Below are 19,597 nucleotides of genomic sequence, written 5' to 3' on the forward strand. Positions count from 1 at the left end.
TCCTAGAGCCTCAGCTCCAGGCCAAGCCCATGCCCCAGCAGCTACACCCCCCCTTAGTGCCGCCCCACGAGCCCGGGTCAGCGGGCATCTGACTGCAGTGCACACGTCCCCTGCGGGACATGCCCGAGCGCTACCGGATGAGTGTGGCCCAGTGCGGAACTGAACCTAGATCTTCACCCAGGCTTGTGCCCTCCCCCTGGGCCAGCCTTCCTAGCCAGTGGCCCCCTCCTAGCTAATCCCACCCACCACCCCACCACCTGACCCCCGACACAGCCCCCCAACCCCCTCAGCCACAGCTCCACAGCCAGCCCCCGATGTCCTTGATACAGCCCCCCAACCGCTCCCCACCCAGCCTCACCTGATCCCCATAGCTCCTCATCCAGTCCCCCAGTGCCCCTGAGACTGCCCCCAGACAGCACGCCCAGGGCCAGTCAGGGGGGAAGCCGGTACGAATTACTGGGGCCCGGCAGTCTGGAAGGGGGCCCGTGGCCCGGCGCCCAGCTTTGTTGACCCTGTTTAGCCAGTCTGCCCTCTCAGCGGCCTTGAGCACCCCCCGACACAGCTCTCCCGACCTAAACAACCCCCACAGCACACCCAATATGACTCCTCAGCTATAACACCCCACCCACAGCCCCCCAATCCCTAACCACCCTACCTAATACAGCCCCTTCTAACACAATCCTCTATCCCACACACCCCTTCAAACTCCCCCCACACCTAACCAGCCCCATAGCTCCCCTACCCAACTGCCCTTCCAAACCACCTCTAACCCAGTCACCCCACACACAGCACCTTCAAACCAACAGAGCCCCCCAACTTCTCCTGCCACCTTGTCCCTCTCAACCCCCTCCTGCCCCACACCAAGTTGTCCCCCCGAAGCCATGTCGCCTGAAGGCTGGGAGCTGGGTTCTTAGCTGTGCTGGGAGTCAGCGGGGGGGGGGTGGGGGTGGGGGAGGGCCCAGTTGCCCCAGGAGCAGAGGGCCCTGGCTCAGTGCCCGGCCTCCAAGCTGAGATGAAGGCTGGTGCTGAGTTTGGAAGCTGCATTTCTTGCTGTTCCCTCCTGAGCCAAACAGGAGCCTGGGTCCAGAGGTCACCTTGTGCCAGGGTAGGCAGGGGTTGCATAGGCTGGTTTTTGGCTCTGTGTTCAGCTGCAGAGACCTTGGAGCTGGGTGCAGGCCCCAGTGTCCGAGTTAATCGGTTACAGCTTGTATTTGCCTTTGCAGCTGCCCACAGCAGGGTTGGACTTGTTGAAATTCAGCGTCCCAGGGAAGCTGGGAGGGCCTGGGCCGAGGCACCGAGGGCTGGGCGATGTTTGGCCGTGCCGACCCCACCAGCCGTTGTCCTGGGGAGACAGGAGAGGCTCATGGGCTAGGGGGCCCTGCAGGGAAACTCGGGCTGCTGCAGCCCCCAGCTGGAGTCGGGTCCAGGCCCTGCCATGCTCTCCTGCAGGTGGGCCTGGCACTGCCAGCTCTGGGCTCTCCCCTGCCCTAGGAGTCCAAGCTCAGCAGTTAGTTCTGGTGCAGCTGCCCTCGCGGGGGGCCCGTGGCTAATGGGCCCAGAGAAGGGCTGTGGCAGTCCGTGGGTGTGGGCCTGTCTGCCTGGCCCAGAGTGGGGATCCTGCAGAAAGGCAGGGCTGGCAGCCAAGGGGCACAGCTGGACACACCTGAGGCTGTTTACCTGGAAAGTGAGCAAGGCTGGATGGCGTCAGTCCCACTCCCTGGCTGATTCCGAGGGCTGGCCTGGGCGGCAGGGGAGGGCCAGTATAAAGGTCCCAGCGCTGCTGAAGCACAGCACTTGCAAGAGGATAATTGCACAGTGCCCTACCTGTTCCTCGGTGCCAGCGGTGAGTCTGGGGCCCCTCTCCACAGCACGCGCTGACTCAGCCTTCTCCGGAGGCTGGCCCCCAACTCCCACCCCCGGGAGCGGGGGCCCAGCACAGGGCTCTGGCTCACAGCTCTCCATGCTGCCCCAAGAGCCCTAGGCAAGGGGTCCCGGAGGTAACCTCCCTAGCTGAGGGGTCTCCTTTCCACAGCCCAGCCCAGCTGAGGCAAGCTCTCCCCTCCCCCAGGGCTGGATGAAGGGTCTCTTCCCTCCCCAATCCCTTCGCCAGCTGGAGGAGCAGTGTGGGTAGGCAGGGAGCAGAGGGTGAGGTTGGCCAGCTTTCTGCCAGGGATGTGGGAGGAAAGGCGCTCGCCCCCTGGGTGCCAGCGGCAAGGGGAGCCCGGGCAGAGTTAAAGGGGTTCTGCTGCCTTTCCAGGCTCTCATTGTGGGGGTGAGCGCGGCTTCACCTGGACTCTCACCCACGAATGAGAGTGCTTTCTGCTCCGTCCCCACCCCCCACCGGCTGCCCTGACCCGGGAGCTGTGGCTGCCCCACTCGCGAGCCAAGAGGCATGTGAGTGGATTTACTCCTCCTCTGTGGCTCCCCCTGTACCGGCAGTCCCTGCTGAGGCCTGTTCTCCAGCTGCCTTTACCATATGGGCAGCTAGCTCACAAACGCCTCTGAAGGGCTCTGCAGCCCTCCGAAGCCTCAGCTACCGGCCCAGCTCCTGGGGCTCTAAGCAACATCCAGCAGCTCCTGGGGGTGGGGCAGACCCCTCGGTGCAGCTGCTGGATTTTCCCAGACCTGGAGCCTGGGGCCAGAGGAGACAAACCTCAGATCCAGCCTGCTCCTCGCCTAGGGGCCTCCACGCCTGCTGTTCCCACATCCGACACCCACCCCACACACCTTGGGCAGACGGGCCACAGCTGAGACTTTGTGCTACTCCAGCTGCCAACCCCAGAATGATACCCAGCATGTGCCGACCCTCCGGGGGCCGGGCTCCCCCTCGGCCCGCGCCAACCCTCCGGGGGCAGGGCTCCCCCCTCCCGTCCCTGCCCAGCCCGTGCTGACCCTCCGGGAGCAGGGCTCCCCCGTCCCATCGCTGCCCGGCCCGTGCCGACCCTCCGGGGGCAGGGCTCCCCCGTTCCGTCGCTGCCCGGCCCGTGCCGACCCTCTGGGGGCAGGGCTCCCGCCTCCCGTCCCTGCCTGGCCCGCGCCAACCCTCTGGGGGCAGGGCTCCCCCGTCCCATCGCTGCCCGGCCCGTGCCGACCCTCCGGGGGCAGGGCTCCCCCGTCCCGTCCCTGCCTGGCCCGTGCCGACCCTCCGGGGGCAGGGCTCCCCCGTCCCGTCCCTGCCTGGCCCGTGCCGACCCTCCGGGGCAGGGCTCCCCGTCCGTCGCTGCCCGGCCCGTGCCGACCCTCTGGGGGCAGGGCTCCCCCGTTCCGTCGCTGCCCGGCCCGTGCCGACCCTCCCGGGGCAGGGCTCCCCCGTCCTGGCGCTGCCCAGCCCGTGCCGACCCTCCGGGGGCAGGGCTCCCCCGTCCCGTCCCTGCCTGGCCCGTGCCGACCCTCTGGGGGCAGGGCTCCCCCGTCCCATCCCTGCCTGGCCTGTGCCGACCCTCTGGGGGCAGGGCTCCCCCGGTCCGTCGCTGCCCGGCCCGTGCCGACCCTCTGGGGGCAGGGCTCCCCCGTCCCGTCCCTGCCCGGCCCGTGCTGACCCTCCGGGGGCAGGGCTCCCCCGTCCCGTCGCTGCCCAGCCCGTGCCGACCCTCTGGGGGCAGGGCTCCCCCGTCCCGTCGCTGCCCAGCCCGCGCCGACCCTCCGGGGGCAGGGCTCCCCCATCCCGTCGCTGCCCAGCTGGGCCATTTCCAGTGAGACAGCCTGAGCGCCCACCAACCCTCTGCACCCCCAACAGGCAGAGGGTCACTCCCGCTCCCGGCAGAACTGCTGTGCTGACAGCTTGTCGCAGGGGTGCACAGTGAGGGGGGCTGCCGAGAGGCAGCATCTCACATCTACCCGGCTAGCGCCTCGGTCTAGGCACCGTCAGCTGCTGGAAGAGGCTGGTGCTAGGCTGCCATTGATGGGGTGATCCCCATTGGGTCACTCGCAGCACAGGCTTCCCGCCAGTCCCTGGCTCCAGCCTGGGGCTCGCTCAGCTCCACACAGGCCAGGGCTTGCCCTGTTTGGGTCTGCACCATGTCACACCTGCCACATTGACTCGGTTACTGTCTGCATGCTCCCCCCCAGCGACCAGACCCAGCTCCGGTGTGCACCCTGCCCCCGGGTACCAGACCCAGCTCCAGTGTGCACCCCCCCACTCCCCATGGACACCAGATCCAGCTCCGGTGTGCACCCCCCTGGGTATCAGACCCAGCTTTGGTGTGCGCCCACCCTAGCTCCCCCTAGCTACCAGACCCTACTCTGGAGTGCTCCCCCCCTTGCTCCCCCCAGCTCCAGTGTGCTACACCCCTGCTCTCCAAGCCCAGGGGAGGCCTCCCCCTTCCCTGCACAGTGACAGGGAAATGCAGCCCTCTCCCTGCACTCACACCCTTCTCAGGGTCCCTTGGTGGCCATCGCAGCCCCAAAATTCATGGTGGCTAAGTCTATAAATGGCTATTAGCCAGGATGGGTAAGAGTGGTGTCCCTAGCCTCTGTTCGTCAGAGGGTGGAGATGGATGGCAGGAGAGAGATCACTTGATCATTGCCTGTTAGGTTCACTCCCTCTGGGGCACCTGGCATTGGCCACTGTCGGTAGACAGATACTGGGCTAGATGGACCATTGGTCTGACCCGGAACGGCCGTTCTTATGTTCTTATGTAAAGCAAGAACTCAGCTGCACTCTGGCATGGACCTGCCGTGGCTGGGGAAGAGGCGCCCCTCCCCACCGGCCCCAGCACGGACCTGCCCTGGACTTGCTGCAGCCAGGGGAGAGGAGCCTCTCCTCCTGCCTACACCCCAAAACCCTCATCCCTGGCCCGCACCCCGCAGACCCCAACCCTCTGCCCAGCCCTGAGCCCCACCCCCACCCCAAGCCCCTCGACCCCACCTCAGAGCCTGCACCCGCCAGACCCCAATTATCTGCCCCAGCCCTGAGCCCCCTCCTGCATCCTGAGCCCCTCATCCCCCATCCCAGAGCCCACACTCCCAGCCAGAGTCCTCACTCCCCTGCACCCCAACTCTCTGCCCAGCCCTGAGCCCCCTCCCACACTCTGAACCCCAGCCCCACCCCCACCACATGAATTTTGTTGTGTGCACCAATATGACAGTGGCGTCACACATCACCTCCATAGTGGTGCACACAACAAAATGAATTCCACACACGAACATAACAAATGAGAGGGAACACTGCCCACCAGGATTCTCAGGTGACCAGCAGACAGGTTTACAGCTGCCCAAGAGATGCAAGTATTTGTGGCTTTAGGGATGAGGTCCTTTCCGTTTCCTTTAGCTGGGGCTAGTGGGCATTTCCTGGGTTTATTATAATCCTGTGGTTTGTCTACAGCTCAGATTTATCAAAAAACAGCTTTAACTCTGACCCCCATCAAGGCCTGTCTCCTATTCAGCCACTCACCACCGTTGCAGCTAGCCACCGGGGCTCTTCAGCAGCAGCGTTTTCTGTATGATCACAAACATCCCCTCATGCTACACGTACTGCCCTGAAAAGCACCCGCTACTGCCATAGCTTCCTCCCTGGGAGCGCCCACATCCTGGGCAGCTCCACCCACGGCAGTGGAACTCACTGTGAAGAGGGACACAAACCGGCCTAGCCTTGGCGCACCCCATGGCTCAAGCCGAGACAAGGACACCAAGGTTCTGTCCCTATACAGAGTCGCCCCTGTGCAACTAGACGGGCTTGTTAACAGCTGGAACGAAACGGACCCTGTGTGGACTCTCTGAATTCAGCTGGAGCTTGGCTTCTATCAGTGGCGAAGTGAGCTAAGCTCCATTGCTACAAGCCAGGTTTACACTGAACGTACAGCAGCCAGGCAGGGCCTTGCACCTTGTGCGTGTTTAACAAAAGGGGAGATTTTAAACCAGAGCAACTTTGAACATGACCTCGTCCCAGTTCTATTTCACTGCACAGGAAAAAGGTGGTTACTTAGAGCCCATCATTTTTCCAGGAGACTCTTGAAGAGGACTGTTCATGCTCTGCGAAGTCCCACACAGTCTCAACACATCAGCTCCTTCTCCCATAAATAGAACACCTTGGCAACAGGGCAGTTAGTCGCTAGAGTACAAGGGTGGACAACTTCTCGGTCTCTTTGAGCCCCGGGATTGTCCTGCCCCTGTTAAATCTACACGAGGGGCCTTGGCTTGTCAAGCGACAGGTGACTGTGGGGTGCCAGAGATGTAACTTCCATTATGGGACAGTCTGGGACAACCAGCGCTGCCCGGGGGAGGCGTCCGAAGAGCACAGCCATCTCTACGGGGGCCAAGAACCTTCGTAAGGACACCGGCCCCGTAGCGGGGCCCACCCCTTGTGGACAGAATGGCGCTGCAAGTACCCTAGCCGCTCCCCTCCCCCCACCCCCAATTCTTGGTGACTTGGCCCTCCACAAGAGGCGCCCCACCCCCACCCCGTTGGGGTATCAAAGTCCAAACCAAACCAGCTTCCTGCCCCAGCGTAAGCTAGACACAGCCTGGCTTCCTGAGGGTCTCGCTTCTCTTCATCTCTTTTCAGCCCAGCCTCTGGACTCAGCCCTCCTGGGGCAGCCTCCTTCCTGGGCTGTGCAGGGGCCCCACAACAACCCTCTTTGGTGGGCTCTCTGCCCTCCTCTCCTTCCCAGGGCCTCTCCCTGCACAGCTGGGCTCCTTCCTGCTGGCAGCCCTGCTCACTTCGCAGCAAACTCCACCACTTCCCCTCTCGGCCTCTCCCAGGGCTCCTCCTTGGCCTCAGACCTGGGTGCAAACACGTTCTCCCTTGGGGCAGGATAAGCCCAGTCCTGCTTTCTGGGGCTGCCTTCGCCTCAGGGGCTTTCCCTCGGTCCGCCGGAGTTGGGGCTCTGCTGGGGCATCTCAGCCTGCAGGGCTCTGCCCAGCTCCCTCTCACCAACCCACTGGCTGCCTGTCCACTTCTGTCTCCCGCACGCCCGGATGGGCTCCTTGTCCCCTGGCCCCATGGGGCGGTGGGCTGCATCTGGCACAGGGGCACCCCCGGAAGGACCATCTCACCCTGTGACACGTCTCTGGCCTGGCGGATGCTATCCCATGGGCACATGGGGATTACGTCTGCCAGAGGCAGGCAATGGGCCGAGATGGGCCATTGGCCTGCGGCAGTCAGGGTTCAGGTGTGTTCACACCTCTTGGGCTGTCTAGGAACAGGCTTCTCACTGGGCCCTCCTCTGGCCAAAGCCAGGCTTCCTGTGGCCAGGACCATCATGCGGCGGCAGCAGCTTGGCAACCCCTGCGGGGAACGCGGCACATGTTTGGGAGCAGAGCGCTCTGCTGTGGCCATGCTGGTGCTGGGGAAGCTCCCAGGGACCTACGCCGTGGAGTGCTGGCCTGGTCTGCACTGCTCCTTGCACTCCCCCAAAGCCGACTCCTGCAACCTCAGCAAAAGCTGCCTCTGGCCTCTGCATGTGGGTGCCTTAGCAAGGGCCATCTGGGCAATGCTGTGTCGGGCCCTCTAGCCCAGAGCCCCTGCCATAGGGCCAGTGCCAACACTGCCCCACAGAGCCTGGGCATGCTGGAGCTGGGTCATGGCTGGCCTGCGGTCCTGCTCGTCATGCTGCACTCCACGAGGTGCATCCCCAGATCTGCCCCGCAGGGCGGGAGAGTTCCTGTCCCCACAAAGCACACAACAGCTGCTGACCGGGGCATCCAGGCTGTCCCCGTACAGCGCCTGTGAACGCACACAGCACCACTCCCGCTCAGGGAACTGACCCTCGCTCGGACCTGCTGGCTGTGTTCCCCAGTGGCGCCCCAGCCTGCTTTCCCTGCTGCCTGTGGACTGGGCTGCTCCAGCCTCACTCAGGAGCAGGGAGCCCCGAATGCTGAGCCCTGAAACCAGCACCCAGACGGGTGCGTTGTGAACTCTGCCCTGCCCCCCGCTCATACAGATCTAGTTAGGGTGACCAGATGTCCAGTTTTTAAAGGGACAGTCCAGTTTTTGGGGACCTTTTTCTTCTATAGGTGCCTATTACCCCCCACCCCCTGTCCTGTTTTTTCACAGTTGCTATCTGGTAACCCTAGATCTAGTTAGTAACGCCTGAATTGCAAACACCAGTCCCTGCCCCGCTGCTATCATCGCCCAGCCCTGGCCCCGTCTAGCCTGCCCCGCCCACTGGTATCTCTGGCCTGGCTCCCTGCCTCCCCCCCCAGCCCATTTCCCCCCTTCCAAGGCTCCTCAGCCCTCCTCCATCTCTCCCCCGCAGCTCCCCTGCCTGACTCCCCCCCCCCCATCTCCATTTCCCTTCCCACCCCCTGGCTGCCTCCACCCTAGGGTGACCAGATGTCCTGATTTTATAGGGACAGTCCTGATTTTTGGGTCTTTTTCTTATATAGGCTCCTATTACCCCGCCCCACCCCAGTCCTGATTTTTCACATTTGCTGACTGGTCCCCCTACTCCACTCCTGACTCCATCTCTGCCCTGGCTCCCCACCTGGCCTTCCCTGATGGTGTCACCATGTGCACGTGGTGGGCACATCCCTCCAGCTCCCTTCCCTGACGCTGTCTGTTCTGCAGGCAGAGCTATGCTTATGGGCGTCTCAGCCCTCTCTGTCTCCTCACTGCTAGTTCATTATTATGGCCACCTCACAAGTGTCACATCCCTCCCTTTTCCAGCTCTGCTGCGCATGGCTCGTATGGTCTAAGTTTGTGCAGCATCTGGCACGGCTGGGCCCATGGCGATAATACAAACAATTTTAACCCTTCTGCTGGTGGGGGTCAGGGTCGGCAGCAAGATGGGCTGGGTTCAGTTCTCTAGGAGTTCCTAAAAGGTCAACCTCAGCTCAAGCCCCTACTCAGAAATTTGGGAACCTATACACCCCTCCAGGGCACCTCTGATATGCAACAGCGTCCATCTCAAGCCCTGCACCCAGGGGTTCAAAACCAACCCTGGGGGGAGGGGAGACAACACAATAAATGTGGGCCAACCTGCAAGTCATAATTCACTTACACCCCTTCAGTCAGACCCAGGGTTCCCTCTAATTTGTTATGTCCATGTGCAGAATGAATTTTGTTATGTGCACCACTATGGAGGTGCTGAGTGACACATGACCCTCATATTGGAGCATGTAACAATATTCATGTGGTGGGGGTGGGGCCAAGGGGTTCAGAGTGTGGGAGGGAGCTCAGGGCTGGAGCAGAGGGTTGGGATGCAGGGGGTGGGTGGGCTCTGGGGTGGGGGGATGAAGGGCTCAGGGTGCAGGAGGGCTCAGGGCTGCAGCAGAGGTTGGGGTGCAGGGGTGGGGATGAAGGGCTCAGGGTGCAGGTGGGGGCTCAGGGCTCCAGCAGAGGGTTGGAGTGCAGGGCGAGTGCGGGCTCTGGCTGGGGGTGCGGGCTCTGGGCTGGGGCTGGGGGGTTCAGGGGGGGGGAGGGGGCTCAGGGCTGGGGCAGAGGGATGGGGTGTGTGGGGGGGTGGGCTCTGGGGTGGGGCTGGGGATGAGGGGCTTGGGGTGCAAGCTGCCCTGGGGCTGCAGTGGGGAGAGAGGACTCCCCCCAGTCCTCTCTCACTGCAGCAGCTTGGGGCAGGGGGAGAGGTGCCTTTCACCGGCTGCGGCAGCTCCGGCGGGCCTGGGCCAGACCGAGGGAGGGGCACCTCTCCCGTGGCCGCAGCAGGTCCGTGCTGGGGCCTGGCGGGGAGGGCACCTCTCCTCACTGCAGCCCTGAGCCCCTGTGTGGGGCTTAATAGGCAGCTGTGCGGCTGCACAGCTTATATGGAACTTGGGTCAAAGCCTCCTGCCCCAGGTCCTTCCCAGCAGCCCAAGCTCAGGCCTTCCCCAGCCGCTGCACCTGGCTCACGATGAGCCAGCGGTGGCTGGTCCCCCTCTGTTTGCTGTCCTGGGTGGGGCAGCAGCTCCCCAGCACCACCTGACCCCGCTCACAGGATTTGTAGGTTCAGTTGCGGGGCAGAGAGGTGACACCCCCATAGCCACGGCTGGTCTCTGGCCATCCAACTCCCCTGAGCTCTGCACCAGCCATCAGCCCTGGGACAGGCCATCTGGAGTCCTTGCTTAGCACAGGCGCAGTGACACCCGGCCTTTGCCAGCAACTAACCCCACCCATTTCCCACCTGTGCCCAGCCCCTTCCAGCCAGGCCAGGCCAGAGCTCCGTCCGAGTGACCCCAGCACAGCCAGGGCGCTTCTCTTGTCCCGCCCTTTCCCAAGAGACTCAAGAGTGTCTCATTGCCCCAAAATCAAAACTTCACTGCATTTTAACCAAAACAGCCCCAAATGCCACAGAACTGAAAGGCAAATAAGGCCTGGCCCCCGCAGTCAGCTCCCCAGCAGATGGCAGCAGAGAGCCCCCCTTGGAGCCCTGTCTCACCTCGTGGGGCCCCCTGCTCCCCGGGGTGCAATGGGGAGCTCCCTGCTCTCTAGGGCTCCAGAGCTCGGGGCTCCCACAAGAACTTCCTCCTGAGCAAGCCTCCGGCGGCAGCACTAGCCCTGCTGCCAGCTCTGCCCCTGCAGTCTGAGCCCTGCCCTGTCTCCCGTCCCAGGGGCTTGGGGCTCTTGGCAGCGAGCCCGGCTTGTTCTCTGGGCCCTGGGGCCATGGCGAACCGTCCCTTCAGAGCGAGCCCGGCTTGTTCTCTGGGCCCTGGGGCCATGGCGAGACGTCCCTTCAGAGCGAGCCCGGCTTGTTCTCTGGGCCCTGGGGCCATGGCGAGACGTCCCGTCAGAGCGAGCCCGGCTTGTTCTCTGGGCCCTGGGGCCATGGCGAGACGTCCCTTCAGAGCGAGCCCGGCTTGTTCTCTGGGCCGTGGGGCCATGGCGAACCGTCCCGTCAGTGAGAGCCCGGCTTGTTCTCTGGGCCCTGGGGCCATGGCGAGACGTCCCTTCAGAGCGAGCCCGGCTTGTTCTCTGGGCCCTGGGGCCATGGCGAGACGTCCCTTCAGAGCGAGCCCGGCTTGTTCTCTGGGCCCTGGGGCCATGGCGACGTCCTTCAGAGCGAGCCCGGCTTGTTCTCTGGGCCGTGGGGCCATGGCGATCCGTCCCTTCAGAGCGAGCCCGGCTTGTTCTCTGGGCCCTGGGGCCATGGCGAGACGTCCCGTCAGAGCGAGCCCGGCTTGTTCTCTGGGCCCTGGGGCCATGGCGAGACGTCCCTTCAGAGCGAGCCCGGCTTGTTCTCTGGGCCCTGGGGCCATGGCGAACCGTCCCTTCAGAGCGAGCCCAGCTTGTTCTCTGGGCCCTGGAGCCATGGCGAGACGTCCCTTCAGAGCGAGCCCAGCTTGTTCTCTGGGCCCTGGGGCCATGGCGAGACGTCCCTTCAGAGCGAGCCCGGCTTGTTCTCTGGGCCCTGGAGCCATGGCGAGACGTCCCTTCAGAGCGAGCCCAGCTTGTTCTCTGGGCCCTGGAGCCATGGCGAGACGTCCCTTCAGAGCGAGCCCGGTTTGTTCTCTGGGCCCTGGGGCCATGGCGAGACGTCCCGTCAGCGAGAGCCCGGCTTGTTCTCTGGGCCCTGGGGCCATGGCGACAGCTTGTTCTCTGGGCCCTGGGGCCATGGCGAGACGTCCCGTCAGCGAGAGCCCGGCTTGTTCTCTGGGCCCTGGGGCCATGGCGAGACGTCCCTTCAGAGCGAGCCCGGCTTGTTCTCTGGGCCCTGGGGCCATGGCGAGACGTCCCTTCAGAGCGAGCTCGGCTTGTTCTCTGGGCCCTGGGGCCATGGCGAACCGTCCCTTCAGAGCGAGCCTGACTTGTTCTCTGGGCCCTGGGGCCATGGCGAGACGTCCCGTCAGCGAGAGCCCGGCTTGTTCTCTGGGCCCTGGGGCCATGGCGAGACGTCCCTTCAGAGCGAGCCCGGCTTGTTCTCTGGGCCCTGGGGCCGCGGAGAACTGTCCCGTCAGAGCGAGCCCGGCTTGTTCTCTGGGCCCTGGGGCCATGGCGAACCGTCCCTTCAGAGCGAGCCCGGCTTGTTCTCTGGGCCCTGGGGCCATGGCGAACCGTCCCTTCAGAGCGAGCCCGGCTTGTTCTCTGGGCCCTGGGGCCATGGCGAACCGTCCCTTCAGAGCGAGCCCGGCTTGTTCTCTGGGCCCTGGGGCCATGGCGAACCGTCCCTTCAGAGCGAGCCCGGCTTGTTCTCTGAGCCCTGGGGCCATGGCGAGACGTCCCTTCAGAGCAAGCCCGGCTTGTTCTCTGGGCCGTGGGGCCATGGCGAGACGTCCCTTCAGAGCGAGCCCGGCTTGTTCTCTGGGCCCTGGGGCCATGGCGAACCGTCCCTTCAGAGCGAGCCCGGCTTGTTCTCTGGGCCCTGGGGCCATGGCGAGACGTCCCTTCAGAGCGAGCCCGGCTTGTTCTCTGGGCCCTGGGGCCATGGCGAGACGTCCCTTCAGAGCGAGCCCGGCTTGTTCTCTGGGCCCTGGGGCCATGGCGAACCGTCCCTTCAGAGCGAGCCCGGCTTGTTCTCTGGGCCCTGGGGCCATGGCGAGACGTCCCTTCAGAGCGAGCCCGACTTGTTCTCTGGGCCCTGGGGCCATGGCGAACCGTCCCTTCAGAGCGAGCCCGGCTTGTTCTCTGGGCCCTGGGGCCATGGCGAGACGTCCCGTCAGTGAGCCCGGCTTGTTCTCTGGGCCCTGGGGCCATGGCGAGACGTCCCTTCAGAGCGAGCCCGGCTTGTTCTCTGGGCCGTGGGGCCATGGCGAGACATCCCATCAGCGAGAGCCCGGCTTGTTCTCTGGGCCCTGGGGCCATGGCGAACCGTCCCTTCAGAGCGAGCCCGGCTTGTTCTCTGGGCCCTGGGGCCACGGCGAGACGTCCCTTCAGAGCGAGCCCGGCTTGTTCTCTGGGCCCTGGGGCCATGGCGAAACGTCCCGTCAGTGAGAGTCTGGCTTGTTCTCTGGGTGAACCGTCCCTTCAGAGCGAGCCCGGCTTGTTCTCTGGGGCCATGGGGACAGTCACCTCTGCAGAGGGGGCATGAGCTGGCGTCACCGTGAGGCGCTGGCCGTGGTCCCTAGAGCCCGTTAGGGGGCAGTGGAGAGAGCACCCGGTGGGGTCCCTGGCATGCCAGGAGGGCAGGGAGCCAGACTCGTTCTCGTGGGCTCAGGGCTGGGCCCGGCTGGAATGCAGGACACTGGCACTTTGTTTGGCAGGGGGTAGGCGGAAGTCAGGGCGTTTGATCTGAATTCTACAGTGTGTTGTTCAGGGTCCCATAAAGGCCTCATTGTATGTGAATAGTTTATAAAGCAGCATATGACTTCCCAGTGCAGGGCAGCGGCAGATAGAGACAAGGGCAGGCAGCGCGGGGGGCTGAGCCGTGCACAGAGACATGAGAGCTTAGCGGGGACCCTTCCGGGCTGCTCCGAAAGGACACACTCCTCACCACAAGGTAACACGGCCGCTACAGGGCCCCGACCCGTCTTCTGCTCCTGCCCCTCTGCAGAGCTCTGCACTGGAGTCAGTGGCGCAGGCGGAGCCGATGGGCAGAGGCAGGCGATGGCTGCAAGTCGCGTTTCTGGGTATGTCCGGGACTGGCAGCCCCAGCAGGAGACTGGACACTCGTCCGCTGGGCACGCTGTGGCTCTCCCAGTGCTCTGGCAGGGGGCGGGGAGGTGTTGTAGGGGTCCTGGTGCCATTCTATTCTGATGGCCTGTGCCACGTTCTCCCCCGTCGTGGTGCTCTGGCTAGAGGCTGGGAGAAGGGGGCAAGCAGCGCTGGGAGACCTCCTGGTGGAAGTGGGTGACCCAGGCACAGCTTATCAGCAGAGCAAACAAGGGCTGGGGTTGTGTAGGGGGAGCGAGGGGCTGGCCCCAGGCGGGGCGGGGAGCACTTGAGGGTGACACGTGCCCTCACCTTCTGGCATGGAGCAAACAGCAGGAAAGGCCCATGCAGTTCCCTGACCACGTGGCACTTGGTGTATGCTGCTCCCTAGTGGGATGTGGGGTGAGACAGCTGCCCTTGCCCTAGAGAGCACATCACCTGCTGCTGCTTAGTGCTCTGGCCCCAGCAACACCTTTTGGGGCTTGACCCTTCCTCAGCGAGCCCACTGACCTGCCCAGATTGGGGCCCTCTGTCCTGCTGAGCTCTCTGCTCCAGCAGGGCCGGGCTGCAGGTGAAGAGCAGAGCCTCTGACTGTGCCCCATGCTGGGGGTCTGCAGCAATCAGTGCACATGCCAGGGAAAGCTGTACCCCACTGCACTCCTCACCACTGCTGGGGAGGGGAACGGCTGCCCCACAGGACAGCAGTCAAGGCCCACCCCAGTCCTCCAGCCAGCTGGCCCTAAATCCGGCACCAGAGTGCCCTGTGCTCTGCGGCAGGGATGGGGGGAGGGGAAGAGGACTGCTGCAATTAATATGCAAATGAGCAATCTGATCAGCACAGACTCCCTAGGCCCCAATCGCTACAGGACATGAGCTTTCATGGGTGAATACGAAAGCTCATGCTGCAAAACGTCTGTTAGTCTATAAGGTGCCACAGGATTCTTTGCTGCTTCTACAGGACATTCAATGTATTCTAAGCTTCTCCTACCTACTCAGCTTGGGGCGGCGGGGGGGGGGGGGGGGTCTGAAATCAGCAAGGCAAAGCTGGCAGGTCAGACAGCTGGGGCAAGGGCAGAGGGTTTGGGAGCTAGGGAGCCCCAGGAGGAGGGAGGGGATGAGCACATTAGTTGGACGTTCCTGTGAAATGATCGGCAATGAGAGTGAACTATGCCACGAATGAAAAGTGCATTGTTAGTGTAACCCACACACCTCCTGGGTGTGGGGTTCTGTCCCATCTAGTGGCACTGAGACCACTTAGAGAGAGAGAGAAAATGAGTCTGCTCCACAGCCTTAGCTGACAGCCAGATGGCTTTTAGCTCATACTGTAGAGGCTCATGCACTAAGCTCCAGAGCCCCAGGTTTGATCCTGCCTGCCAACGACTGTTACAGAGTCAACACTTCACTGAGGTGTCAGGATTAGTTCCCAGCTCCCTGTGCTCGTCTCAGGCTGCCTGCAGACTCTGGCAGAGAGCCTGGTGTTTGTTTCAAAGTGGTCAACATTCCGCAGGCTTCCTTTACAAGCACGAGGGCTAGAAACACAGGCCAAGAGTGTCGCTAGTGGTGACTCCGTTTGGGTGCCCACCTGCAGACACCCAGGCCTAACACATAGAATGGTCGGCCCCCCAGCTATCACTGGCCAGGCTGTGTGGACACTCATGTCAACAGAGGAAAGGGCTAAGTAAGAAGCACGGTGAATGCTGCCCCTTGAGCCCTTTCTGTTTTTGGCCTCTGGTCTCCATTCCTCTCAGTCCACAGGGCCCATCCCTAGGGTCTCTGGGCTGCTAACCATCTCCTGCTGCTGTCTCTTGCAGGCGTGAGGCACGATGAATTGGGCAGGCCTCTACACAGTGGTGAGTGGCGTGAACCGCCATTCCACTGCCATCGGCCGCATCTGGCTTTCTGTCATCTTCATCTTCAGGATCATGGTGCTGGTGGTAGCAGCTGAGAGTGTCTGGGGGGACGAGAAATCTGCCTTCACTTGCAACACACAGCAGCCAGGCTGCAACAGCGTCTGCTACGACCACTTCTTCCCCATCTCCCACGTGCGCCTGTGGGCCCTGCAGCTGATCCTGGTCACCACACCCGCCCTGCTAGTGGCCATGCACGTGGCCTACCAGCAGCACCAGGAGAAGAAGCTGCTGGTGCTGACGGGACACGGCGACCCCAAGCACCTGGAGGAGGTGAAGAAGCACAAGATGCGCATCTCGGGCTCTCTGTGGTGGACGTACATCTGCAGCGTGATATTCCGACTCCTCTTCGAGGCCGTCTTCATGTACATCTTCTACATGATCTACCCTGGTTACCAGATGATCCGGCTGGTCAAGTGCGAGGCCTACCCATGCCCCAACACCGTCGACTGCTTCATCTCCCGGCCCACCGAGAAGACCATCTTCACTGTCTTCATGCTGACCACCTCGGGCATCTGCATCATCCTCAACATGGCTGAGCTGGTGTACCTGGTGGTGCGGGCCTGTTCCCGCCGGGCCCAGCGGGACTCCAATCCCCCGTCGGGGAAGAGCTCCTTATACGGCCACAAGCTCTCCACCGAGTACAAGCAGAACGAGATCAACCAGCTGCTGACGGAGCAGGACGGCTCCCTCAAGGACATGCTGCGCCGCAACCCTGGGCTGCAGGAGAAAAGCGATCGCTGCTCCGCCTGCTAGAGGCACCAGCCCCACTGGGTGGGGGCTCTGCCATTTCACACAAGGCCCTTACCCCTCCACCGGGAGCCATGGAGGGCAGGCTCTGGAGGGAGACGAAGAGTATTGAACGGAGCCTGTTGGTACACTCATGACTGCCTGAGCTCCGGCCCTAGGACACTGCCAGCTTGTGCACAGGTGTTGTGCCGAGCCCTTCACCCCACACTGCCATGGGCCCACGGCCATGCACAAGCCCAGTCATTTTGACACCCTGAAACCCGTTAGAAAGGCTGGGGCAGCTGCAGAGCTCTTGATATTTGCCTTAATTCACTGAGTGATGTCCCCCAAACCCCACCAGTGCCCCCAACAGAGGCCCTGTCTCCTGCAGGGAAAGGAGCCATCCCCACTGCGGGGGCCCAGCCCCCAGGGGCTGCTGAGACAGAGGACACCAGGTGCGGCCTGGCAATTGGAGTGTCAGAAATGTCGGCCATTAAAGCTGAGTTTTCAGGAGCTGCCTCTCTCCCTTTGTCACCTGGGGTTTGGTGAAGGCTCAGGATCCCCAGGGTGGCAGGACTGCAGACCGCCCCGAAACCCTGCCAGGTCAGCCCACTGGGCCAGCTCCTTCCTGTCCTGCTGAGCGCTGGGCCAAGCACAGACTGAACAGGGAGCTGCATCCCCCCCAGATACCTGCCAAACCCTCCGGGCACCCCACGGCAGCCAGGCCCTTCCCCTCTGTCCTGCATGGCAATGTGGTATCCGGGGGCTGCTCGGACCCTGCCTAGCCCCGCAGTGCTGCCAGAAGGCATGCAGCCCACCCAGGTTCTGTGAGCATACTGTGAGTGTCCATCTGTCCTGGGCTCACAGCTCCTTGGACAGCATGGGATGCCTTTTCAGCAGCATGTGCAGCAGGACAGCTTTCTCCCCCAGGGCCGGGCCCCAGCTTGCTGCACATGTAAGTCCCAGACTCCTGTGCCCCCTGCCCCTGCTGGACGGGGCACACTCACAGGCCAGAGACCACTTCAAAGCCCAGCTCTGTGACATACCAGGGCACAATCCAGACTAGTTGGGGGCTGTGTCACCCCTGCCCTGCAACCTTGGGTGCCTTGCTGTAGCAGCTCCCCCCTGGGCTGCTCACAAACAGCCTCCAGCATGCAGGGCAGCCCCTGAGTGTTTGTGTGTAACTGCACCCAGCCAGCCACATGCTGGGTCTCCCCAGCCTGGGTTACACGGCAAGGTGACCCCAGCACACCCCAGTCCTGGATCTTCCCCCAGAAATGTACGTCCAGCCCTGGCCTCAACAGCAAATATATTAAGTCCGATATTCCTTTAATGGAATAATATGCCAGTTTATTACCTTAGCTAGTTCTTCAGACACTTCACTTAAACACACTGGCTTAGCTAAAACAGCCAAACATGTTTGTTAACTACAAGGAGAGAGCTTTGAAGTGAGTACAAGTAACAAGGCATAAAAGTCAGAAATGGTTAGAAGAAACTAAAGAGAAACCGTTTGCTGGTCCCTCGCTTAACAAACTACAGCAGAGTCAAGCAAAGTCTCTAACCACATGCTGCAGCAGATTACTGCCCAAACGCTCAGGTCAGGACCCTCCCCAGAGTCCAACAACTGCTTCCTTCTGCTCTTCAGGTGCAGTAAATGCGATGGGGGGGTATTGGGGTGTTTGGCCTTCCTGTCTGCTTGGGCTGGGCTGTGGGGTGTGGAACGTGTGCTAAGCACCATCCAGGGGAACCCTACCACTATACACACAATGGCACAACTTACCAGGATGCTACTGACCAGCAGCTGAGGTTTTCACAGGGCTCCGGTGCAAAGGTGATTCCACGAGTGAGCAGGTGTGAATACAGCCCCCCCCCTCCCCCGGCCCTGTGGGTGGGGCATGTTCACAGGCCAGGGATCCCCTGCAGCCCAGCCCACAGGTTGTGCTGCATAGCCCTGGGGCAGGGCCTATCCCTGCACTCAGCCCACCTGCTCGCCACAGGCAACAGCCACCAGAGTTGGGGCTCAGAGGAGACATCATGGGATCCCCTCAGAAGTGTGGGGGGGGGGCGCTGCTCCATGCTAGCCTGGGTGGGGGGCTCAGCAGGATGGGCTGCTCCCTGCTAGCCCAGAGCTCAGCAGAGGGTGCTGCTCCCTGCTAGCCCGGGGCCGGGGCTCAGCAGAGGGGCTGCTCCTGCTAGCCCGGGGCCGGGGGCTCAGCAGAGGGGCTGCTCCCTGCTAGCCCGGGGCCGGTGGGGGCTCAGCAGAGGGGGCTGCTCCCTGCTAGCCCGGGGCTGGGGTGGGGGGGCTCAGCAGAGGGGGCTGCTCCCTGCTAGCCCGGGGCCGGGGGGGGGGTCCAGCAGAGGGGGCTGCTCCCTGCTAGCCTGGGGCTGGGGGATGGGTGGGGGGGCTCAGCTGTATGTTTCTTTAATTTTCATGAGTGGTTTTACGAGGTAATTTCTCCGCTGGCTGCCTGGACATGGGGCCACTGAGGGGAGGGCAGAGGCGGCGCTAAGCCCTACGTGTGTGTGTGGGGGGGGGACACACACCATGCTGGAGGAGAGGACGGGGGCACCACACTTGGGAGCTCTCCATGCAGCTGAGGCCGTGGGACGTGCCGGGTGGTGTGGGGCAGGGACGTAGCCCCAGCCCAAGCCAGTCCTGCCCCCTTGCTGACAGTACCACACTTGGGCCACGCAGGCAGTCCCCCAGCCTGTCCCAGGCAGGCCGCCGGGCTGCCCTGTGGAGGGCGGGGCAGCATGCCCACAACTGGCCCTTGCACTGAGCAGACACGGGGCCTTGTCCCTGCCCAGAGAGCAGCCTGGCAGCCGTCGCTGTCCCCAGGCACAGGGCAGCCCCAGACGCATTCCCAGCCTGCCGCATGGGGGCAAGCAGTTACCCACAGCCAGCACGGAGACCGGCACGAGCCGGGGGAGGGCGCCCGGGGGGCAGAGGGAGACGCCCACACTCAGTGCTGCCAAGTGTCCTGGGGCTCCGCACAGGCACAGCAGCCAGCCCCTGCCCCAGGCCGGCTCGAACCCCAGCCCAGTTTACAGGAGGGCAAGGCTGGCTCACACCTGCTGCTGGGCTGGGCTGGCCACTAACCCGCAGGGTGTCAAGTAGTGAGGCTTCAGGGCACCCCCTGCCCAGGCTGACCCACACCCTGGCAGGGCATCTGCGCAGCACAGGCTGCAGACCCCACAGCACCTCGCCCTAGGCTAGCATGCATCCCCTTCACCTACCCCGCTGTGGCACCAATAGCCCCCAGCCCTCCCATCCTGCTCCAGCCTCCCCATGCTCCTGAGCCACCAGACCTCACCTGCCCGTCTGTACGTCCCAGGCCATTACTTACATGCCGGTAACTGCTGCAGGGTGGAAAAGGTAAAGAACGGCTCCCTGTGGGGATGTCCTATTCAGGGGCGGCTTTGGCACCAGCAAAGCAAGCAGGTGCTTGGGGCAGCCCATTTGCAGGGATCCAGCCTGGGAGCTGAGAACCAACAGGGGGCCTTG

At 63.1% G+C, this 19,597-nt stretch overlaps 1 protein-coding gene across 1 annotated transcript; it reads left to right on the top strand.

The window, feature by feature from the left end:
• The first annotated feature begins 972 nt into the window (after nt 1-972).
• On the top strand, nt 973-16,578 carry GJB1 (gap junction protein beta 1). Its single transcript, XM_039489452.1, has 2 exons — nt 973-1,843; nt 15,268-16,578. Exon 2 carries the CDS (start codon nt 15,280-15,282, stop codon nt 16,117-16,119), a length of 840 nt encoding a protein of 279 aa, XP_039345386.1. The 5' UTR covers nt 973-1,843; nt 15,268-15,279; the 3' UTR covers nt 16,120-16,578.
• Nucleotides 16,579-19,597: the final 3,019 nt, after the last annotated feature.

Source organism: Mauremys reevesii, linkage group 9 (assembly GCF_016161935.1).
Source record: "Mauremys reevesii isolate NIE-2019 linkage group 9, ASM1616193v1, whole genome shotgun sequence".
Lineage (NCBI taxonomy): Eukaryota > Metazoa > Chordata > Testudines > Geoemydidae > Mauremys > Mauremys reevesii.